The 20000-nt window shown below is 41.6% G+C and overlaps 1 protein-coding gene across 12 annotated transcripts in view; it reads left to right on the forward strand.

Annotated features, from left to right (window-relative positions):
* DMD (dystrophin) overlaps positions 1 to 16669 on the forward strand; it is a 1922593-nt gene extending 1905924 nt beyond the window's left edge. For 11 of the 12 annotated variants that reach the window (XM_019529123.1, XM_019529125.1, XM_019529122.1 and 8 more), the window contains one exon: positions 14244 to 16669. In XM_019529123.1, coding sequence (XP_019384668.1) covers positions 14244 to 14341 — 98 coding nt within the window. In that variant the 3' untranslated portion in view covers positions 14342 to 16669. Of the gene's footprint in view, positions 1 to 2790; positions 2823 to 14243 lie in introns of all 12 variants that reach the window. The other variant, XM_019529121.1, reaches the window with a different exon arrangement.
* The last annotated feature ends 3331 nt before the right edge of the window (positions 16670 to 20000 follow it).

Here is a 20000-nt window from a genome sequence, read left to right on the forward strand (position 1 = left end):
CCGTCCCCCTCCACTCCCCCTCCCCGTCATTCTTGATGGGCAATTGGCTAGTATCTTCATATATTTTTACACTACTTGGAGCCCTGATTGTGGTTGATGTCTCTAGGAGTTACTGCAATACAAAGTTTTTAAAAGTATTATTATTCTTTTTATTACTGATAGTATTAGAAAACAAATTTTCTTCATCAGTGTTTACTGTGCAGGCCCCAGTCTGAGCCTCTTGATAGATGTATATCAATTTTATCTCACAGAGTTCTGCATGGTGGGAGCTGCTGTGCCACATTTTGCTCAGTTATAGTATTTTAATAACCTGACCCCAAATCACATGGGGGCTATACTAGCAAATCAACATTTGGTGCTTGGGCCTTTGAATCAGATTCTTGATGTTACTGACCCCATGGATGTGTGAATGTGGATTTATCAAGTAAGCACAATGGATTCCCCTCTTGTTTTGTGGAGAGTGGGGAACATGGAAGGAACCAAGCAGAAATTAATACGCACTGTACCCATGGCACTGTACAGAAACCTATTTAGACAGTCTTCGGTGCAGTAGAGCAATATGTCAAGTCGCTCTAAACGAGCCAGTTCAAGTACTGGAAGCAACCTAGCCACAGCAGCCAGGAGGCCTTACATGGGCTAATTTACCCTGCTGACATCTAACCTGTGTCAGAACCCCGTTTCTTTTCCAACACAGCAAGAATCGAGTGAAGAACAAATATTTGATGGACTGGTTGATTTTGTTTGGTTTTTTTCTTTGTTTTCATGATGAGAATGCTTATTAGGATGGGGGAGGGAGAAAGAAGGGAATATAACCTGCCACATCAAGCATAAACAATTTGCCTTCACTGTAAAGTCCCTTCATAGCCTATTTGCAATCTCCCTATCATCTCTAATTGACCATTGAGATATTGACTCCTGTCTCAGATTGTCCCATGATGCCAGCCTCCCTTGCCCACTTGTTAAATATTCAGATATATAAATGCTTCCATGCTTTATCTACCACTGCTCCTCATGCTGTGAAGTAGCTTCCTGTAAACATCTGCAAAACAACTTCATGATCTTCCTACAAAATTGTCCCTTAAAGCTCTGCTTTATCCTGATGTCTAGAAAAAACTGACAGAAGTTATGCTGCTAATATAAAGCCATTATTTGTCCTCACCATCACTATCTTATTTTTTCTTTCTTCTTCCTTGCTTGTATGTAATCATCTCTGGCTTCATATTGTATATATACCTCAGTCTCTGAGGGAGATCTGTGAGGCACAGTCTGGGTTTTTGTATTTGTGTTTGTACATTGCCCAACACAACGATGTCCTGCTCTAAGATTGAATCTTATAGGTGCACTGGTAGTACATGTTGTTAAATGTGATAAAGCAAAAAAGGAGCATAGTTTTTATTGGCATAGTTCCTGTGGTAAATATGAGACTGTGCATATAGTGTACTCAATTTCAGAACCAGACAACTAGGGTATGCACTTATTCAGATTTAATGTAAATAGCATGTAGTGCTGTCAATGTTATAGTATATCAGACCTGACGATTAGTTCCCATTATTTTTCAAGGTTTATTATATCAACTTTTTGGCAGGTCTGTCCCCTTCACCCTGTGTCATTAAATGGACTATCATAATGTTACAAAGTACAACAGTAGGGCTAAAAGATGACATGTATTTAAGTAGTTCATGACTTAAACATCATGCAGATAACCTGTGTTTGGTCTGAAGAAAGCAGTAGGCAACAAATGGGGAATGGCATTGTGGTGCTGGTCCCAATATTATGTGTTTATTTGTGTGTAAACAGAGTACATTAGTATTGATGGAGAATTTGATTTTTCTTTCTTTCTTTCCTTCTCTTTTTTTTTTTTTTTTGTTTTGTGGGGGTTTTTGTTCAAACTAAAACACTGGAAGAAATTCAGGGTGAAAAAAATGTGCTTCCTATCAAGGCTGTGAGATCTTTGATCTCCTGAGTGCCAGTAATGCAGGTTTAAGATGCATCTAATTTCTTGACTACATCAATACACTTTAAAAACTGTGGGAAACCTACTTGATTCTAACCAATTTCTAATCATTCTTTTCTTTCATCATTGTTAGAATAAGTTCACCTACTTTCCTTTTCATCCCTTATTTGCCTGCCCTCATCCTGCTTTATAAATGCATACATCCCTCCATGTGTCCTCAGCAGGCTTCTGGAAATGCATATCAACCACCTGGGAGGGCTTTACATAATCTTTAATGTGTGAAGCAGAATGCTGTAGCCTGCTAATTTGAAAGTCTTACATTTTAGGTGCAAAAGCAGGATATTCGTTTCAGAATAAATTGTACAAGGTCTAAGTGCATTCATTATGAAGTCAGGGAGGGAAATTTTTAGACTAATCTTGGCTGATAGAAGGACTTAAATCAATAGAGCCTTCATGCACCCTTAGAAAATGAATTCAGAACCTTTGTGCAATTCCTGTCCTCAGCAAATGGTTCTAGTAGGCTGATTGCAGAGGAAGTTTCTACAAATATGTATTTGCCAAACTGAAAACAACAGCAAGAATTTTTCTATTTTCTTCTGTCCAGTTCAGTTACTCTATTATCTGTGACTTTCAATGCACCACAGTTCTTTGGTTTACTTAAAAAAAATTACACTGATTGTTGTTGTTGTTGTTGTTACTATTACATTATCTCTGTATTACGTTCCTAAGTGGAGGTTTTAGTGTCTCTCTCAGTTATAAACTATATACTTATGTGTGATTTTTTGTTTTTCTTTCCTTTCTGATTCCTCTCCTTCTTGCTCTCTCTCTTACTAAAGGAAGAAATGACCCTGGAAAGCCAGTGAGAGAGGTTAGTGAGATTCAGGCTCACTGCCATGGCTTCTGTTTGTCACATCTTGCTTCCTGTGTCTGGCATTTGTGTGACAGCAGTGTGGGTTTTTTGCTGAGTGCATTCCACAAGTGTGCTGTAACATACAATACCTCTCAACTTCTGATGGGGAAAACACTAGAATAAGACTGTGCCTTACCTCCCAGTCCCACCAAGGGAGAATTGTAAGGAATGGGAGGAGAGCAGACCATGAAAATTAAATCTTTGTGACATATCTAGGTAGAATTAGCCCACATGTAAGCAGAACAAGTGTGTGTGTGTGTGTGTTTTTTTATATATTTTTATATATATACACACACACATACATAAATATATAAGCTATATCTATCCATGTGTGTATACCTCTCTATTGAGCAATCAATCGATCTATTGATCGATTGATAGAAAGATATATACACACCCTATCAAGAAATTAAAGTAAATAGGTTTTTCCTTTAGAAAACTGAGGGTTGAGAGGTATGTGAGACTCACAATTCTTTTTTAATTTGCGCAATAAAGAATGCTACTAACATCCACCAGCTCCACAATGCTGCATTAAAATATATAGAGATAAAGGTGTTTGCTTATGTGCTTTAGAAGTGATTGGTATGATGGAAATGGATATATATAATGGTATGAGCTTTCAGAATTTTTACATTTCTGCCTGTACTGGAACAAAAATGTTTTGTGTAATGTTGTCACATTACCTTTTCAAATATTTCTAGTGATTTTATTTTTACTGTTAAGCTGCTCTTCAAATCTCTTGCCAGGTATAATGCCTGAAAGTAATTGCCCAATAAAATTGTTATTAAAGATAAAACATTCATACAGTGCTATGGTGCCATCACAGATCACAGTAGGATGACCCTTCATGCACAGAAGATGCTTATTATGAATGAGGTAGGAATTAAATGGTAGCCTAGCCCTGGGAGGTACTGTACCCAGGCCCAGAACTGCATACAAGTATAGCAAAGTCCCTTAGCCATGCATGCTACACTGCGTAAACTGTGCTTTTCTCTCATTGGGTGTACTGTGGGGAAACTGATATACCCTGTTTCCATGAGGGGCTTGTACTTGATTGATTTAAAGTTCTCAGTGGGCATGCCTACATGTGCATTAATGCACTATTGCTACTGCACACTAAATTTACTACCCCTATTGCGAGGTACTAACTAAATGTTCGGTGGCAAGGGTGCATGGTCTTTTATGACACTTAATATGCAGTAGACTAATTATCTTGTGTATTAGTGCATTACCGTGGCTTTTGATGTGACACGCTAATACACAGTAGAATTAGTCTACTGCACATTAAGCATCTTGTGTAGAGACACCCAGTTTAAAAAAGCCTTCATTCATAGGAGATTAGTCCTTGCTTGTAAGCTAAGAAAGAGTATCTGACACTTCATCAAACAAATTGTGCTTGTTTAGAAATTCTGTAGAAATTATTTGGTATTTGGTTCTTCTAATTTACACCTATTAAGCCTGAGCAAAACAGGTCCTTCCTGTTGATATTTCATTGTTCTCTGTTATATTTATGCACGTTGTTAAAAAAGAGAAAATGTTGCATGCGTTCGTTTGATAGTCTTAAAAAAAAAATAAAAAGGTTTGCAAATTCCAGTGAGTGAAATGCCACTAACACAATCCTGCAAAGTGCTGTCTCCAATGAAATGCTCAGCCCTCTCAACTCATGTTTTAACTGAAGAGGAATGAAGGGTACTCACCAGTGTGCAGTGTTGAGTGACAAAGCAAGTTTCTCTTACTCAGTACATATGCAATGATATGTGCAAAAAATCTTTGTCTTATCTGTGGTTTTGTCTTTCTGCCCAAGTTGTGCAAAGCCAGACGTGCAATTAGAAACACAGGCCCAGATTTTGATCCTGTTGTTCATAAGGGTGCACCGATAGAGATTTTTGGGGCCTACACCGATAGCTGATTTTTAAGGAGGCATATCAGCCAATACCAATCTGATTTCCAGTGTGCAGCCTGGCAGCTTGAAGAGCAGTGTCTGGCTGGTTAGTCTGTTGTGATGGAAGGAAAGTGCCATGTGGGGGCAGATTGAGGCCCCTGTGGTAAGGGAGGGAGTAGGGCAGGGTGGGGTGTGCGACAGAACCATGGCTCATCCAGGGGGCACAGGGGGGAAATAGCTCCTGTTGCTGAGCACATCCCAGGAGGGCATAGAGGACGTGTGCCCCACCCTAGATGTGTGCAGGACAGGCTGCCAATGTGGACTGGGGCTAAGGCTGCAGCAGCATTGGGAAGGAGGCTATGGAGAGGGGGCTGTAGACACCTCAAAATTTGCTGTAGCACCTCCCCCCCCAATGCCACCACCCTCCACACCCCAAACAGCCTGCCCCAGCCCCTGTCAGGAAGAGCCTGGCACATCCCCAGCCCCAGCCTGCAGGGGTAGCCTACCCTGCTCCACACAGATCCAGGGAGCACACGCCCCCATGCCCTTCCAGGGTACGTGCAGCGGTGGGAGCTGGCCCCTGCCCCCTATCCTCCAAATGAGCCATGGCTCTGTCCCATGCCCCACCCTGCCCCAGCTGGGCAGCACCAGCCTCAGACCTGGCCCCTGCCCCAGCCCCACTCCCTCCCTCAGTGCGGAGGCTTCAATCTGCATACCCCCGCTCCCCTTCTCTCCCCTCTCTCCTTCCACCACAACAGACTTACCAGCTGGACACAGCTCTCCAAGCTGCCAGGCCGTGCTCCTCTCCACCTCTGTGCTGTGCTGCGGCTGCACACATGCACGGGGCGTTTATTGGCCACATTATCAGTCACATCAGGCAAAAAAAAGCCAATTTTCAATACAGTCAATTTTCTTTATATTGGTGCTGATCCAATATTGGACCAAGGTATCAGTGCACCTCTAATTGTTCATTTTAGGTAGTGGCTTTACCCCATGAGTTGTCGCATGGATTTCAAAGTACCACGCAATTATGAAATAAGCATGTTCCATTGGGGTTTCTTAGTTTACTTTGCATCCTCTTTTCAGTGTCTGAACACCCAGTTCCCGTTTATTTTTGTGACAAGCTACAGTGTGAGATTCATATTCCAATACTGTAGTCTCACCAAAGGGCCTTAATTCCAGTACAGCCTTTAAAGTAAATTCAGTAGATGCAATACATATCATGCTGTATGTGACTAGAAATAATATAGTTAGCAGCTGCAGAAATATACTGCTCTCCTACTTCCATGGCAAATACACATGTATTCATATTCACTCTATTTTACAAGAGTAGGTTAAATTAATGCTTTCCATGTCCATGTTTCCCTCTGTTGTTACATTTCAAACTCAGTGAGGTGTTTTCTAAACAATAGTGTTGTTTCATCCTTTCAGTAGTTCTGGCATTGAGGAACGTTTTCTTCTTTAATCTGATATTTTAAAAAATGATGTAATGACTACTTTGACAGCTCAGTTGTATTGAAAGTAGCAATAATTCAAAGCAAAAATCTGTAACATGTTTTGAACTGTTCTCTTTTTAAGTGTTTTTCAGGCCAGGGTTTTCCCCACATTAATCTTTATGGGAAATATAGCAATCTTGAGTCTTGGAGATGCTAGTAACCAAGAGCGCAATAGAGAAATCATAAAAGTGTAAAAACAGTCAATGAATTGGAGCTGGAAATAGGTATTAGAGAAGATGTGTGTATAATGCATCAGTGTCTAAGGAAACCATGCTTATATTGTCCTCAGACCATTATGGTCTAGATCAGGGGTTCCTGAACTGTGGTATGCATACCCCTGGGGGTATGCAGTACATCTCTGGGGGGTACATGGAGTAAATTGTGTAATAGTGGATTTACCTTTCAGTATAATAATAATTAGCATTTAAGGGGTTAAAGTATATAGCATAGGCTGGTAGAAGTACACAGGCAGCTGGTAAATCTGGAAGGAGGCACACAATAAGAAAAAGTTTGGGAACCTCTGGTCTATATTGTCACAGCTCTAACCAGGATAGGAGGAATTCAACCTTTTTCTCCACTGCACTGTTGAAAGAACACAGTTCAGATTGTAACTGTAGCCAATAAGGAGGTGTGTAAGAGCTATTCTAACCCCTGTCCACCAACCCACAAGCTAAGGGACACAGCGAGTGATCCATTTTGCTGCTCACTGTAGGTAGCTGAGCACACAGAAAAGTATTCATAGGAAAGGTAACATATGCCCAATCAAGGGGGAGGTGGGGAGGAACTAGAGTCCATTCTCTATTCAGCTTGTTGCCCAGTTACAGGAGAGTCTTGTGCATGCCACAAAACTCAGCCCAGAGCAGTGACATTGTTCATGCTAAAATTGTCCATTAAAATTCTCAGACCCTCCTTTTTCTTTCGGGCCCATAATTTTGGGCAGGTGAGAATGAAGAAATGATTTGGTAGTAGTTTTTATTTTTCAAACTAAAATAGAGGCTGCTGGCAAGACCTGGAGTATTGCTGGTTATGCAAATCAGACCAAATTTATGCCAGTAAAACCTTTGTACAACAGTATACGTATGCATTTGAATGTGTCAGGTAGGTGGAGCACACAGTGACAGCTACAGTTCTGTTTACGTGAGCATCTGCATTCTAAAAGATATTTTCACTTGTTTACAACTTATTCAGAAGTCCATTTTTCATGCCGAAATTTTCCAGGACTGAACTCAACTTGAAGATGATTTATCTCTTAGTTTAAAATTGAGCAAAGATGGTTCAGTTGTGTTTAAGTAAAGAGAGAGTAGCAAAAATCCCTAATCATTCAAACTGAAAATTAATTTGTAAAAGATAAAGATACCACCTCAGCCACCCAAGAAATGGAAACCTTAAATTACATATAGCAAAAAAGGAACTTGTGCAAGCCTTTTCACCCAGCTTTCTCTTACTATAATCGTCAGCCATGGTGTGGAAGGATCATCTCCAGCAGGTGCCCTGCTACCTTATTCCTCCTGCTCATTCAGAGCTTGACCATTTCGGTAGCTATGTGGGAGGGTTGCCTAATGGTGTAAGTTATAATGGTCCACCAGACAGTAGGCTGAGGTCCCAAGTGTCATTTCACATAGGCCACAAGATAGCTGCTGGATGATGGTAATTTTTTGATCACTGTTGGCCTCAGCCATATTTGTGATACTAACTTCGATGAAAGGGGCTTAATACCAGTTATCTATTGCGTGAATTGACTAACCCAACTTTTAGGTACTCCTGACTTCCGAGATGTCTTTTTATTGTTTTCAAAGTTCTTAATTTGCCACCCTTGGCATAGAATGGCAACCTTCAGTGTTTGAGGCTCTGCCAGATGTGCAAGTAAAAGTATGATGAGTGATCCATACAATTGTGCCTCCTGCCAGGCCACCCCAACATGGCAAGAGGCATGATTGCAGGACTGAGCATCAGATCCTATCATGACTTCCTGCCAGTGCAGGGAGAGTCTGGGCTTATGATCCCAGGCTCCCCCTGCACCAGCAAGTAAGGAGCTCCTGTGGCTGAGAGCCCCCTCAGCTGATGGGGCTCCCAGCCACAGAGGCGTACCATTCACTCCCACAGCTCAGGGTCCCATCAGCCAGTCTGAGCTCCCAGTGGTGGGGGCATATCATGAACCTTGAAGCTGGAAGCCTACAGATGTTCAGTTAGTGGCATCATAGGAACCAGCCACAAAGTATATAACTTTCTTGAGGAATGACTTTGTGGCTTATTTCTCATTTATGATGCCATTAATTGACTGAACATATGGCCAGGTTACAACTTAAGAGGTGATGACTGGTTAATCATGTCTTAAATGTAACATGTGGCAGGGACCTAAGAAAGAGAATGAAGTGAGGCTGAGCTGCTTGCCTCATCCCAACTCTTTCTTGCTGGCTTTGCAGACTGCATCTCTTTTATTTACGCTTGATCTAATCTAGATTTAAATCACAAATGAAAATGAAGTTATGGTCTTCTTTGGAATCCTACTGTGAACATTGCAGAACCATAGCATTGGCAGACTGCTTCAGCAGCTCAGGCCATCAATATATTGGAGCTAGGACAGATAAACCCTATTGCCAGAATTGCGTGTAGAAAATGATTTGGCTGTACTCTTCTATAGTGCATCTTAATGATATTACCTCTTTGCTTTTATCCTCATTGAATTCAGTTTTTAAAATAAAGGAGTTAAAATGTTAAGTTAGTGAGTGACTTCAGAGTAAGCTATTTGTCCATTAGGCTATTCTGATTCAACTATTAGAATTTTTAGTCTGCACTCACTTTGCATGCTTATCAGCCAATTAAAAGCAGGATGGATTAGAATGTGGAAGTATTGTCTGCTAAATCCATTAGCCATAGATCACTTTCAGTGGCAAACCACCAGCCCAAGGCAGTGGTTTGTCACATATGTCAGAAAGTGGAAAGCTGTATGCAATTCATCCCCCTATGCCAGGGATGTCAAACTCAAATGAGTTGGCAGGTCTAGTCTAGACTGCGGAGCTTCTTGTGAGCCACATGACCCACCTTCAGATCCAACTCAAGGTGACTCCATCAATTTGGCCAGCACCCTAGGGGGGTTACCATAGTTTCATAGTAGCTAGGGTCAGGAGGGACCTGAACAGATCATCTAGCCTGACCCCCTGCTACAGGCAGGAATGAATGCTGGGTTCACAAAACCCCAGACAGGTGATCATCTAACCTCTTTTTGAATTTGCCCAAGGTAGGGGCAAGGACCACTTCTCTAGGAAGCTGGTTCCAGATTCTGGCCACCCTAACTGTAAAATATTGCCTCCTGATCTCTAACCTAAACTATTCTCTATCAGCTTATTACCATTGTTCCTCCTCACCCCAGGTGGTGCTAGGGAGAATAGGGCTCTTCCTATTTGCTGATGATCTCCCCTGATGAGTTTGTAGGCAGCCACCAGGTGCCCCCTCAGCTTCCTCTTGCCGAGGCTGAACAGGTTCGGATCCCTTAGTCTCTCCTTGTAGGGCCTGTCCTGCTGCCCTCTCACCAAATGGGTGGCCCTCCTCTGAACTCTCTCCAGGCTGACCATCTCCTTTTTAAATTGCGGCGCCCAGTACTAGATGCTGTACTCCAACTGCGGCCTGACCAAAGTTGCGTAGAGGGGGAGTATCACCTCTCTGGACCGGCTTGAGATGCATCTTTGGATGCATGACAAGGTATGGCTGGCCTTGCTGGCTGTGGTCTGGCATTGGCGGCTCATGTTCATCTTGGAGTCAATGACTCCAAGATCCCTTTCTGCCTCTGTACTTGCAAGAGGGGAGCTTCCCAAACTGTATGTATGCTGTGGATTACTTCTCCCAATGTGCAGCACCCTGCATTTGTCTACGGTGAACCCCATCCTATTCTCATCTGCCCACTTTTGTAGTCTGTCTAAATCTAGTTGCAGCCTCTCTCTCCCTTCAAGTGTGTCCACCTCGCCCCACATCTTAGTGTCATCAGGAAACTTGGACAGCGTGCTTTCCACCCCCTTGTCCAAGTCTCTGATGAAGATGTTAAACAGTGTGGGCCTGAAGACTGAGCCCTGGGGGACCCCACTGCTCACATCTCACCAGGTTGAGTACGATCTGTCCACCACTACTTTCTGGGTGCACCCCATCAGCCAGTTTTTTACCCATCCAACTGTGTTGGCATCAATGTCACAGTTGCTTAATTTATTGATGAGAATGGGGTGAGAGACAGTGTCAAAGGCCTTCTTAAAGTCTAGAAAGACTACATCCACAGCAACACCATCATCCAAGGATTTAGTCACCCGGTCATAAAAGGCAACCAGGTTGGTCAGGCAGGACCTGCCTTTGATGAACCCATGCTGGTTGCCCCTGAGCATGCTTTCCCCCGCAAGGCCCTCCTGGATGTGTGCCTTGATGATTTTCTTCAAGATCTTCCCGAGCACTGAGGTGAGGCTTATGGGCCTATAGTTACTTGGGTCCTCCTTCCTCCCCTTCTTAAAAATGGGGACCACATTAGCTAGTTTCCAATCCCCCAGCTCCTGGCCAGATGACCACAAATGCTCATACAGCCGGGCCAAGGGCTCTGCGATGACCCCTGCCAGCTCCATCAACACCCTTGGGTGGAGGACATCTGGACCTGCAGATTTAAAATTGTCCAGCCCTTCCAGAAGATCCCTAACTACATCTGTGCTGACCCAAGGCCTTGACAGAGCTATCCCTGAGATTGTCCCTACGTCTTGTAGGAGGGATGTCCCAATCCCTGTTCAGGAAAACAGAGACAAAGAAACTGTTAAAAATATCAGCTTTCTTGTCTAGCGTAGCCACAAAGTTACCGTTTGAGTCTTGTAGTCTACATTGCCTGGTACCCTCTTCTTGCTCCCCATGTACTTGAAAAAGGACTTTTTGTTGTCCTTAATCCTGGATGCTAGCCTGGGTTCCATCTCTGCCTTGGCCTTCCTAATGGCCTTCCTATACTCATGGGCCAAGGAGGAGTACTCCTCCTTGGTGATAGCTCCTCCCTTGCACTGATTGTACACCCACTTTTAGTCCTCAGGCATTCCTGAATGCCCTTGCTGAGCCATGGGGGTTTCTAAGCAGTCTTACCCCCCCACTTGCTACTCTCAAGGACTGTTACCCTTTGGGTCTGGAGGATCGCCCCCTTAAGGTATGACCATCCCTCGTGGACTCCCATCTCCTCCACCTTCTGGGCCCAATGCCACCCATATTGCCCTGCTTCTGAATTGCATGGCAAGCAGTCAAAAACTAGAAATTGTGCAGCATGTAACAGGGTTGTAGGGAAAAGGTGGCAGCATTAACTCCCTGGGTGCTGGCTGTGCCAGCACAATAGATTTGGGAGCCATGACAAGGAGCCCTGTGGGCTACATCTAGAGATACATAGTCTGGCCAAAGAGAAGCCACATGAGCTAAATGATCCACCTCCACAGACCAGATCTGGCTTACGGGTCATGTGCTGGGTATCATTTTGTGCCATCTGTATTAGGATATGGAGTAGCTTTGAAGATGCTGTGATCACCCTGCCAGGTAGTTTTCTGATGCGATGGTTATTAAGGAAAAGCAAAATTAACATAAAAATAAGAGTGTTTGTTATCTTGAATAAATTTCCCTTATGTTTAAGGACATTATACCAAGCATTTTTTGTTTAATTTTTCTAGGTGGAAATAAGTTTTAATTAATTCCATCCCAAGCATCTGGACACTGCAGATATCAGCAGTGTATGATTATTTGTATACTATAGTATTTGGGAAAAAACAATTTGAGGGGATTTCCTTGTCTTCATGAGTTTCCTGTATACCCCCAGGGGTGTACAGAGTGCAGATCTCAGTCCAGGCACCCAGAAAAGCAGCAGTGAGGAAGTCTACTCCAAGCAGTAGGCAAGTTTAATTTCTGTAAGCAGGAACTGCATGTGAGGAGTGTTGAAATGTCTCCTGGGGCCCTTGCCATGCCCTTTCCTTACCTGGCCCCTCTCTGTCTCTCTGGACCTGTGCCAAATCAGTCCAGCTGCTCATGTGAAGTCGAGTTGTGGCAGCACATGTCTAACTGTCCTCTAAAACAACCTTCTGCTAGTAGGATTCCCCTCAGGCAGTTTACACGTATCTTTGTAGGATGTGTTTTAATGGAGAGTAATACTGTAACAAGCAGGCAATTAACAACAAATAAATATTCCACAAAGGTAGCTCCGTGGAGGGCGTTAGTGGGAGAAGTGGGTGTAGATCTTTATCACAAGGGTCCTAGAATAAGCATCCTGGGGAAAACTTTCATTTTACAACATGCATTGAGAAGGTTTTGCACCTTGTATATCCAAAACAGCATTCATATCTCAGGGTATTAATGAATACCATTGATACCAGTGACTACAGCTGACTAAAGCTACAGACAAGCATTTGTTTCTGCTGGTAAAAATGTGAGAGATTGAAATATCCCAGAAGCAGGGCAATCCGTGTATTCTAGCCCTCTTACTGGAGAGTTAAACACACAAGCTGTCTAGCCATGAGGCACGGGAGGTCTGCTCCCTGGATCCCCCTGCCCTTAGGGGAGCCCTTTACCTGACAGCCTGTCCTCACCCTTGCCTGGAAATGGGGCAGGATGTCAATAGGCAGTCCCCCAGTGTTTAAATTGCTTTGTGTGTAGCACAGGTTTATTAAGGCCAAAGGCTCAGAGAAGCATGGTTGGGAAAAGCCATCCAGGCTCCCTGGATTTTAAAATCACTGTGTACACAACTAACTGGGTAACACATGCAGCATTTAAAGCCTGCCAGGCTGCGAGCTGGCATACAAACTGGTGGGGTAGTATTTAAAGCCCAAAAGGCTAGAATCTAGGGTTGGGCTTAGCTCCCTGGCCTTGGTTCTCAGCCCTAGGGGCTTTGATATCCCCTCCCACGCCACTCAACTCAGTGGTAGCAGCAACATGGGGAAGGTAATATGCACTGGCTTTGCAGGAGCTTTGTTGGAAGGAAGTTTCCCCGCATACAGCATGTTTAGAGCTGGCACCCACAGCCTTAAGGAGCAGAGCAAAGGAGACAGCGGGGCAGAGCTCCTCTCCATCTTCTCCAGACCAGAGACGTCCTGGTTTGGAGAAGAGGCATAAAACAGCAGTGGCTGCTCCCCTCCCCACATGGACCAGGCTAGGAGCAGAGAACATACAAGAGAAGCTCTTGCAAGCGAGATCTTCCAGGTTGATGGCCAGAAGATATTTTTCCAGGAGGGGACATGTTTCCCTCAGGAGAAATTGAATGAATGCTTATATGCTTGTCCTTTCTACAAGGAGAACAGCAGTTCTCCCAGAAGAAATGTAACGCCTGTATGTGGCCTAAGTAAACCAGAGCAAATCATTTATTTGAAAAATAATAGCCTTTTTTCTGCGAAATGAATATCTGCAATCCATAAATAAGAAGGCAGATTAATGTATTTGAAAGAATTTGGTAAACTTTTTTGTGACTTATTTAACTCTTTTGTTTCATTGCAGCTTTAGATATTCACTACAGACCTGATTCCCATTGACTCCAGTTAGCTTTGGATTCTCTTTTACTTGAGCTGTTAATTATGCTTCAAGCCATTGCTTTTTATTCATTGACTGGTTAAAACATCTCCAGCACCAAGTTAATACAGTTTCAGATTTAAACTTCAGTTTCCCAAGTTAACCATGACTTTGAATTTTCGGACTTGCTTTTGGTGAATATTAATGCCGCTGAAACTTGATCACTACTCATTTTTTCTAGAAAGCAAAGAATGAGCCATTGCTAAAATTCAGGCCAGTATTGGCTGTCAAGATTCATCCACCTCTGTTGATTAATCGTGCAAAGAATCCCATACTGTCTTCTTATATTTGGCTTGGTATAGGGGTTTTTTTAGAAAGAATATCCTATATTGTTGGCGTTTGTGTGGAGAGGTATATTCCAAGCTGCTCTCACGTAGTATTTGTAATGTTTGAATGTAATGTTTTGCTGTCTTGTCTTTTTCTAGAATGACTTTCTTCTTTGCCTTTGTTTTTCAGGCCACAATGTAGGGAGCCTTTTCCACATGGCAGACGACCTGGGCAGAGCAATGGAAACCTTAGTTACAGTGATGACTGATGACAAGGTGTTAGAATAGCAAGATGTGTTTTACAACTTCAGGCGTCCCGCATGGTTTTTATAATATTCATACAACAAAAAGGATTAGACTGTAAGAGTTTACAAGAAAACAAATCTATATTTTTGTGAAGGGTAGTGGTACTATACTGTAGATTTCAGTAGTTTCCTAAGTCTGTTATTGTTTTGTTAACAATGGCAGGTTTTACACGTCTATGCAATTGTACAAAAATTATAAGAGAACTACATGTAAAATCTTGATAGCTAAATAACTTGCCATTTCTTTATATGGAACGCATTTTGGGTTGTTTAAAAAATTTATAACAGTTATAAAGAAAGATTGTAAACTAAAGTGTGCTTTATAAAAAAAAAAATTGTTTATAGAAACCCCCTTAAAAAACAAACAAAAAAATTGAGGCAGTGCATTTGTTTAGCATCATTTCAGCTCTGTAACTGTACCAGATATATCTTCATGTTCTGTGTTCTTTTCCTTGCCTATCAAAGAAAGTATTTCCTGTAACAACACCAGAACAGCTGACTTACATTTGTCATCATTTTTTGTCTGACTAGGGCTGGCTTAAACAATCCTCTGAACTTCCAGTCGAGGTAGTTAGTCCACCTCTTTCCAAGTAAAATGTAAGGATTACATGAATCACCCAGATAGTTTGCAATAATAAGATGAAAGAGCACATTACATGACAATGCTATCTTCAGAGCCTGTAAAAAAAATCAAGTTTAATAAATATTCTCTGCTCCAGTTGTTTCCTCTACTGACTAAAATCCTGAATGTTGTTAGTAATGAAACAGAAATTGCCTTACCGGATTAAATCTTTGGACCTTATTGTCCGGTATCCTGCCTCTGGCAGTAGCCAGTACCTGATGCTTCAGCAGAAGTTTGATGTAACCCCGTCCCATTCATAAAGCCCTCTGCTCTACATCAGGCTGTAGAGAGAGGGAAGTTCCTTCCCGACTCCCAGGGGTGGTCAGCTTCTGCTCTGAAGCATGGGTGATTACTTACATAGCGTTTAGTGTGCATAGCTACCAGTATCGTTAATTGTCATAAGGTTACTCAGTGCTTTGGGGTAGAAAAGTAAACCCTTCCACAATATCTGTCGGAACCTATTCCTGTTAGCAGCAAGTTCCAAGGAGCTGTAGCACTTATAGCAATCGTTGAGAAACACTGTAAAAGAATTTCTGCTGTCATTGTGTTTGATGGTCAGGTGAAGGTAGCCACACTGCTCCATGAGAGAGATGTCATCAAAAAGGGTCCTTATATTTTCTTCCTCCCCATTTCTCTCTCTAAGTAATACCGCACAATTAACAGTTATTGAAGAGAGAGAAAAAAGGAAATAGACGAACCAGTTCAATAGCAGCTCATCAGAGTTAGGCTGGGGTCTGAGGTGCTGTTAGCAAAAGCTTTACCATTTCATTTCCTTATACCAGCCTTTAACTTCATCTTAGGACACGTAGATATTTGCCATTTAACATTACATTGCAAGGTTAAAAAAATCTGTTACCTCTTCTTGTATGAAGTGTAATTAAACTTGGGAGAGATTTTATTTTGAATGCTAGTTAACATTGAACATGGTTAGTCATGCTATTTCTACCTCACTTTGGTTTCGTGGTGTTCCTGACAGTTACATCCAGATGTTACATCGTCACCACCTGTCCATTGTGTGAACAGTTCTCATCATTTTAATAAGAACCATTAATAATAAATTTACAAAAAAATACAAAACCCAAGCCTCCACTTTCATAATACATAGCTTTTTTAATGCTTTATTTACAATTGGTACCCTATATATTTCTCATGGTCTTTCTTCAAGAAAGCTCAACTTGAGATTTAAGGAAGGGATTTGTTTCTTTTTGTTTGTGCTTATAAGTTAGACCTCTTCACGAACATCGAGGTAAATGGATTGCACGATTGTTTTCATCAGGGTTTTATTTTTGTTTGTTTGTTTTTACTTTCTAGACATTAGTTTTGGAGTGAGTCTGTCAAAAATATTTAAAAAGTTGAGAGCTTTATTACTGCTTTTTAAGCATAATTTGGAAATTATTTCATGTTTCTTATAACCACAGAGTATTAAACTGTAAAACATAATCAGTGTAACTGAATACATAACTATCATACGGCATGTTATTCCATTGTTACTCAGTACTGGTTTATTACTTGGATCTCATAATATATTGTGTTTTAACACCAACACTGTAACATTTACTAATTATTTTTATAAACTTCAGTTTTACTGCATTTTTCACAACATATCAAATTTCACCAAATATATGCCTTACTATTGTATTATATACTGCTTTACTGTGTATATCAATAAAGCACGCAATTATGTTATAACGTAGTGTCACTTTTTTATTGAAGTGCAGCATTTATTTAGTGTCTCTTTTCCAGTAATCCTATCTTTATGGCTGTCCACTGGGCAGCCTGCCATCCTATCCATTTCTGAGTTCACTCTCTTGATATATTATTTATACATAAACAAAATTCTGAGTGGGCTGGATGCCCATGATAACACCCACAAAAATAGCACATTTTGTGGAAAGGGGGCTTTTATATTCCAACATCCCCCTCTGGTTTATTCCCATAAAATTTAGGGCTAGGCAGAGATATAAACCCCAGAGTAGCACCACCTGTACAGAGCTTAAAATGCTCAAAGCTGTTTGAAGGACATGTGTCCGTTCCACCCTGAATTGTAAACAACATTCAGTTCAATCCAGGAATATTTTTGTTCCATGAGGCAGCTTTAAAATCGACATTGCTGGAATTACTTCTGCCACCACCCCACTCCTCCGACATCTTGGCTATTCATCCCCCTTGCCACCCCCCCAAGTCTTTCTACCTACATTTTCCAGCTGTTATCTGAGGCTACAGCAGAAGTGCTCACGACATGGCCCTGTCAGAGTCCAGTGAATCTGTGAATTCTGCTAAATACCTTGTCATATAAGGACAGGAAAAAGGAAGGCTGTTACCTACAGCTGCTGCTACATTATGAGATTATAACCTAGAAATACTTTTAGACATTTTTTTAAAAGAGACAGTAGGCTACGATTGCTTTTCCCTAATTGCTCTTTCTTGATAGTGTACGCTGTGCATTTCACCCATGTGTATATCCTGCTTCTTGTTCGATCACAAAGTTAGGCCAGATCTCAAAGTCAGACCCTGGGCCCCGATGTAGCAATCCAGTACTCCCCTACTGTTCTGCTACCAAGTGTGTTGCTGCGAGACCACAGAAGACCCGTTAGGTAGGTAAGTGACAAAAATGTGGATGACTAACATTATAACAGGTTTTCCTCTGTCTACGCATTCCAGTGGGTCCTTGTGCATCAGATGGATATCTAAAGAATGGAATCTGACCGCTCAAACAAATAAAAACCTACCAAGTATCATCTCTTTCTTGTCTTATTTCCCCTACCACTGACTAGGCTGAAAACAGCTATACTTCAACAAAGAAGATATTCCCTGCCCCACCCCTCCAAAGAATACAAGCTTTCTATTTTATAACCTACCGCCTGATTCACATCAGTGATACCCCTCTGTCATGTACCATGTCAATAACGCCTTCCTGAGTAATCAACTGTAAAGGCCTCACCAAATGGAGTAGGCTAATCAGTAGTGTAATTATGGTCAGGTAACTGAGGCCAATGCCTTGGTCACTGACTTGCAGGAGGCAGGAAAAAACCCCCCTGTCACTAGCTGCAGGTTCATGCCAGCAGTGAGGTGGCAACTGGAAATCACTGCTGCCCCTGTGCATGGCTGCTGCCCCAGGCACCCAGCCATGTCATCACGCCTCTGGGTTGATAAAAACTTCTATATTCGTATAGCTGCTCTGATAGTAAGGAAGTGGGCACTCCTAACTGCTCATGAGGATAAAACAGGCGTTCCACCCTGCCTCCCCCACCAGACTGGAGTTACTCTGAATTTACCTCTGTGTAAACAAAATCATGGTGTAGCCCTTTGCATCCAGCCTTATTGGAGTACTGACACTGCACAAATATAGTGGCCCCCAAAATCATTGGCAATGCATAGGGAGCACATGTGGGTGCACATGTACCTCCTGAGATTGGTGGTGCACCCCCCTGCATCTGGTTACTGTGACCTGGCCACAGCAACAGAGTTTTTTTCATTTTGATTTTGGGGTTTTTAGAGAACACTATGGAATATATTTTTAATTTTTTAGCCTGTATATGCCTGCTTGTCCCTTTGCTTTAGACTGCCACTGCCCTGGACCATTATTTTAATGCAGTATTTAATGTATTTACAAGCCAATTTTTAAAAACAAATGTTTAAACATTATTTTTTAGCCATCAATCCCTTCCTTGAAGGTTTTAAAACTTCACCTCCTAAATGGAGCATAATTAAGGAAATTACCTGGGATGTTTATTGGGGTTGTGGGGAGGACCTTTACCAGTTGTTTTAGGAAAAGTATAATGGGATACATGATATGGGGCTTTAATGGGCTGGATGTTGTAATGAACCCTTAACTATTGTTTAAATGTCGCCCATATCCCCCCGACACCGTTTTTTTTCTTTAGCAGTTTTTAACTTGACAACAGAGTTTTAGCCAATTAAGTTTAAGTAGGCCTTTTATACTGGGGCCTGGAAATATATGGCCCAAGATGCCTATTAAACTTTTACTTAGCATTTTACTTAGCAATTAGCACCTTATTTGACTGTTAAGATGGCTGTTTAGACCAGAGAAAATTGCCGAAAACATATTAGGTCCCCAAAGAGTCCAGCCATGGGAAGTTTACCTTTCCTGTACAATGGACGATGCGTTTGTCATTCTCCCAACTGGCAGATCAAATTCTTGGTGCCACTGCAGCACCATCAGGTTTGGTTTTGTTTTGCAAGAGTCTGGAGAAATGTTAAGGGTCAGGTCCTTTTCATACAAACAGCATGCCTGGTTTTTATTAGGATGCCACTATTTTACTTTTTGTTTTAGATTTCTGCACAAATTTGGGGAATTAATGAAGCGATATTACAACTTTTACAATAAAAAGCAAAAGCAAAGCAAAGCAAAGCAAGAAAAAGGAAGCAAACAAAAGGATGACAATACAAACAAATGGTTAATATGGCCTTTTTTATTTTTGGCATGGCTGAACTTTTAGAGACCCTGGAGGTAATGCTTTACATGATACACTATTTTTTGTAGCTATTTTGTAGATAATTTATAGCTTATTGTGAAGTTGTGTTTTATGTGTTATTGTTTAGCGTAGTTCATATTATGACTGCTTACAGAAACAGCATTACACAAACACAGCCAAATAAGCACCACAATTGCTATGCATAATACAATTAAGCGTGACCTTTTTTTTACACCAAGCACTTCCTGATGCTTTAGAAGTGGTTTACATTTTACAAAACACAAAGAGAAAAAGGGAGGGGCTCAACTTTTTTTAGGTTAGTTTAGAACATGGAATTACTTTTGACACTGGGTGGCTTTTTCACAAAGGGTCCTGGCCCTTGCCGTTTCGGCCTTTATTTTTATTTTTTAGTGGTACGGTAAGTTATTTTATCTTTTACTTGATCTGCTTGACGATGCAGTACAGGTTTTAATTATTTATACATTTATCTGTTAGCACTTTAGGCTGGACATCATCCAGAGATTTCTCCTCCTAGCTACTTGTAGAGGCTGCTTTTTTACTTTTTTTTTTTTTTTTTTTTTTAA

This window comes from Crocodylus porosus, unplaced genomic scaffold, assembly GCF_001723895.1.
Source record: "Crocodylus porosus isolate Cpor-Errol unplaced genomic scaffold, CroPor_comp1, whole genome shotgun sequence".
In the NCBI taxonomy this organism is placed as follows: domain Eukaryota; kingdom Metazoa; phylum Chordata; order Crocodylia; family Crocodylidae; genus Crocodylus; species Crocodylus porosus.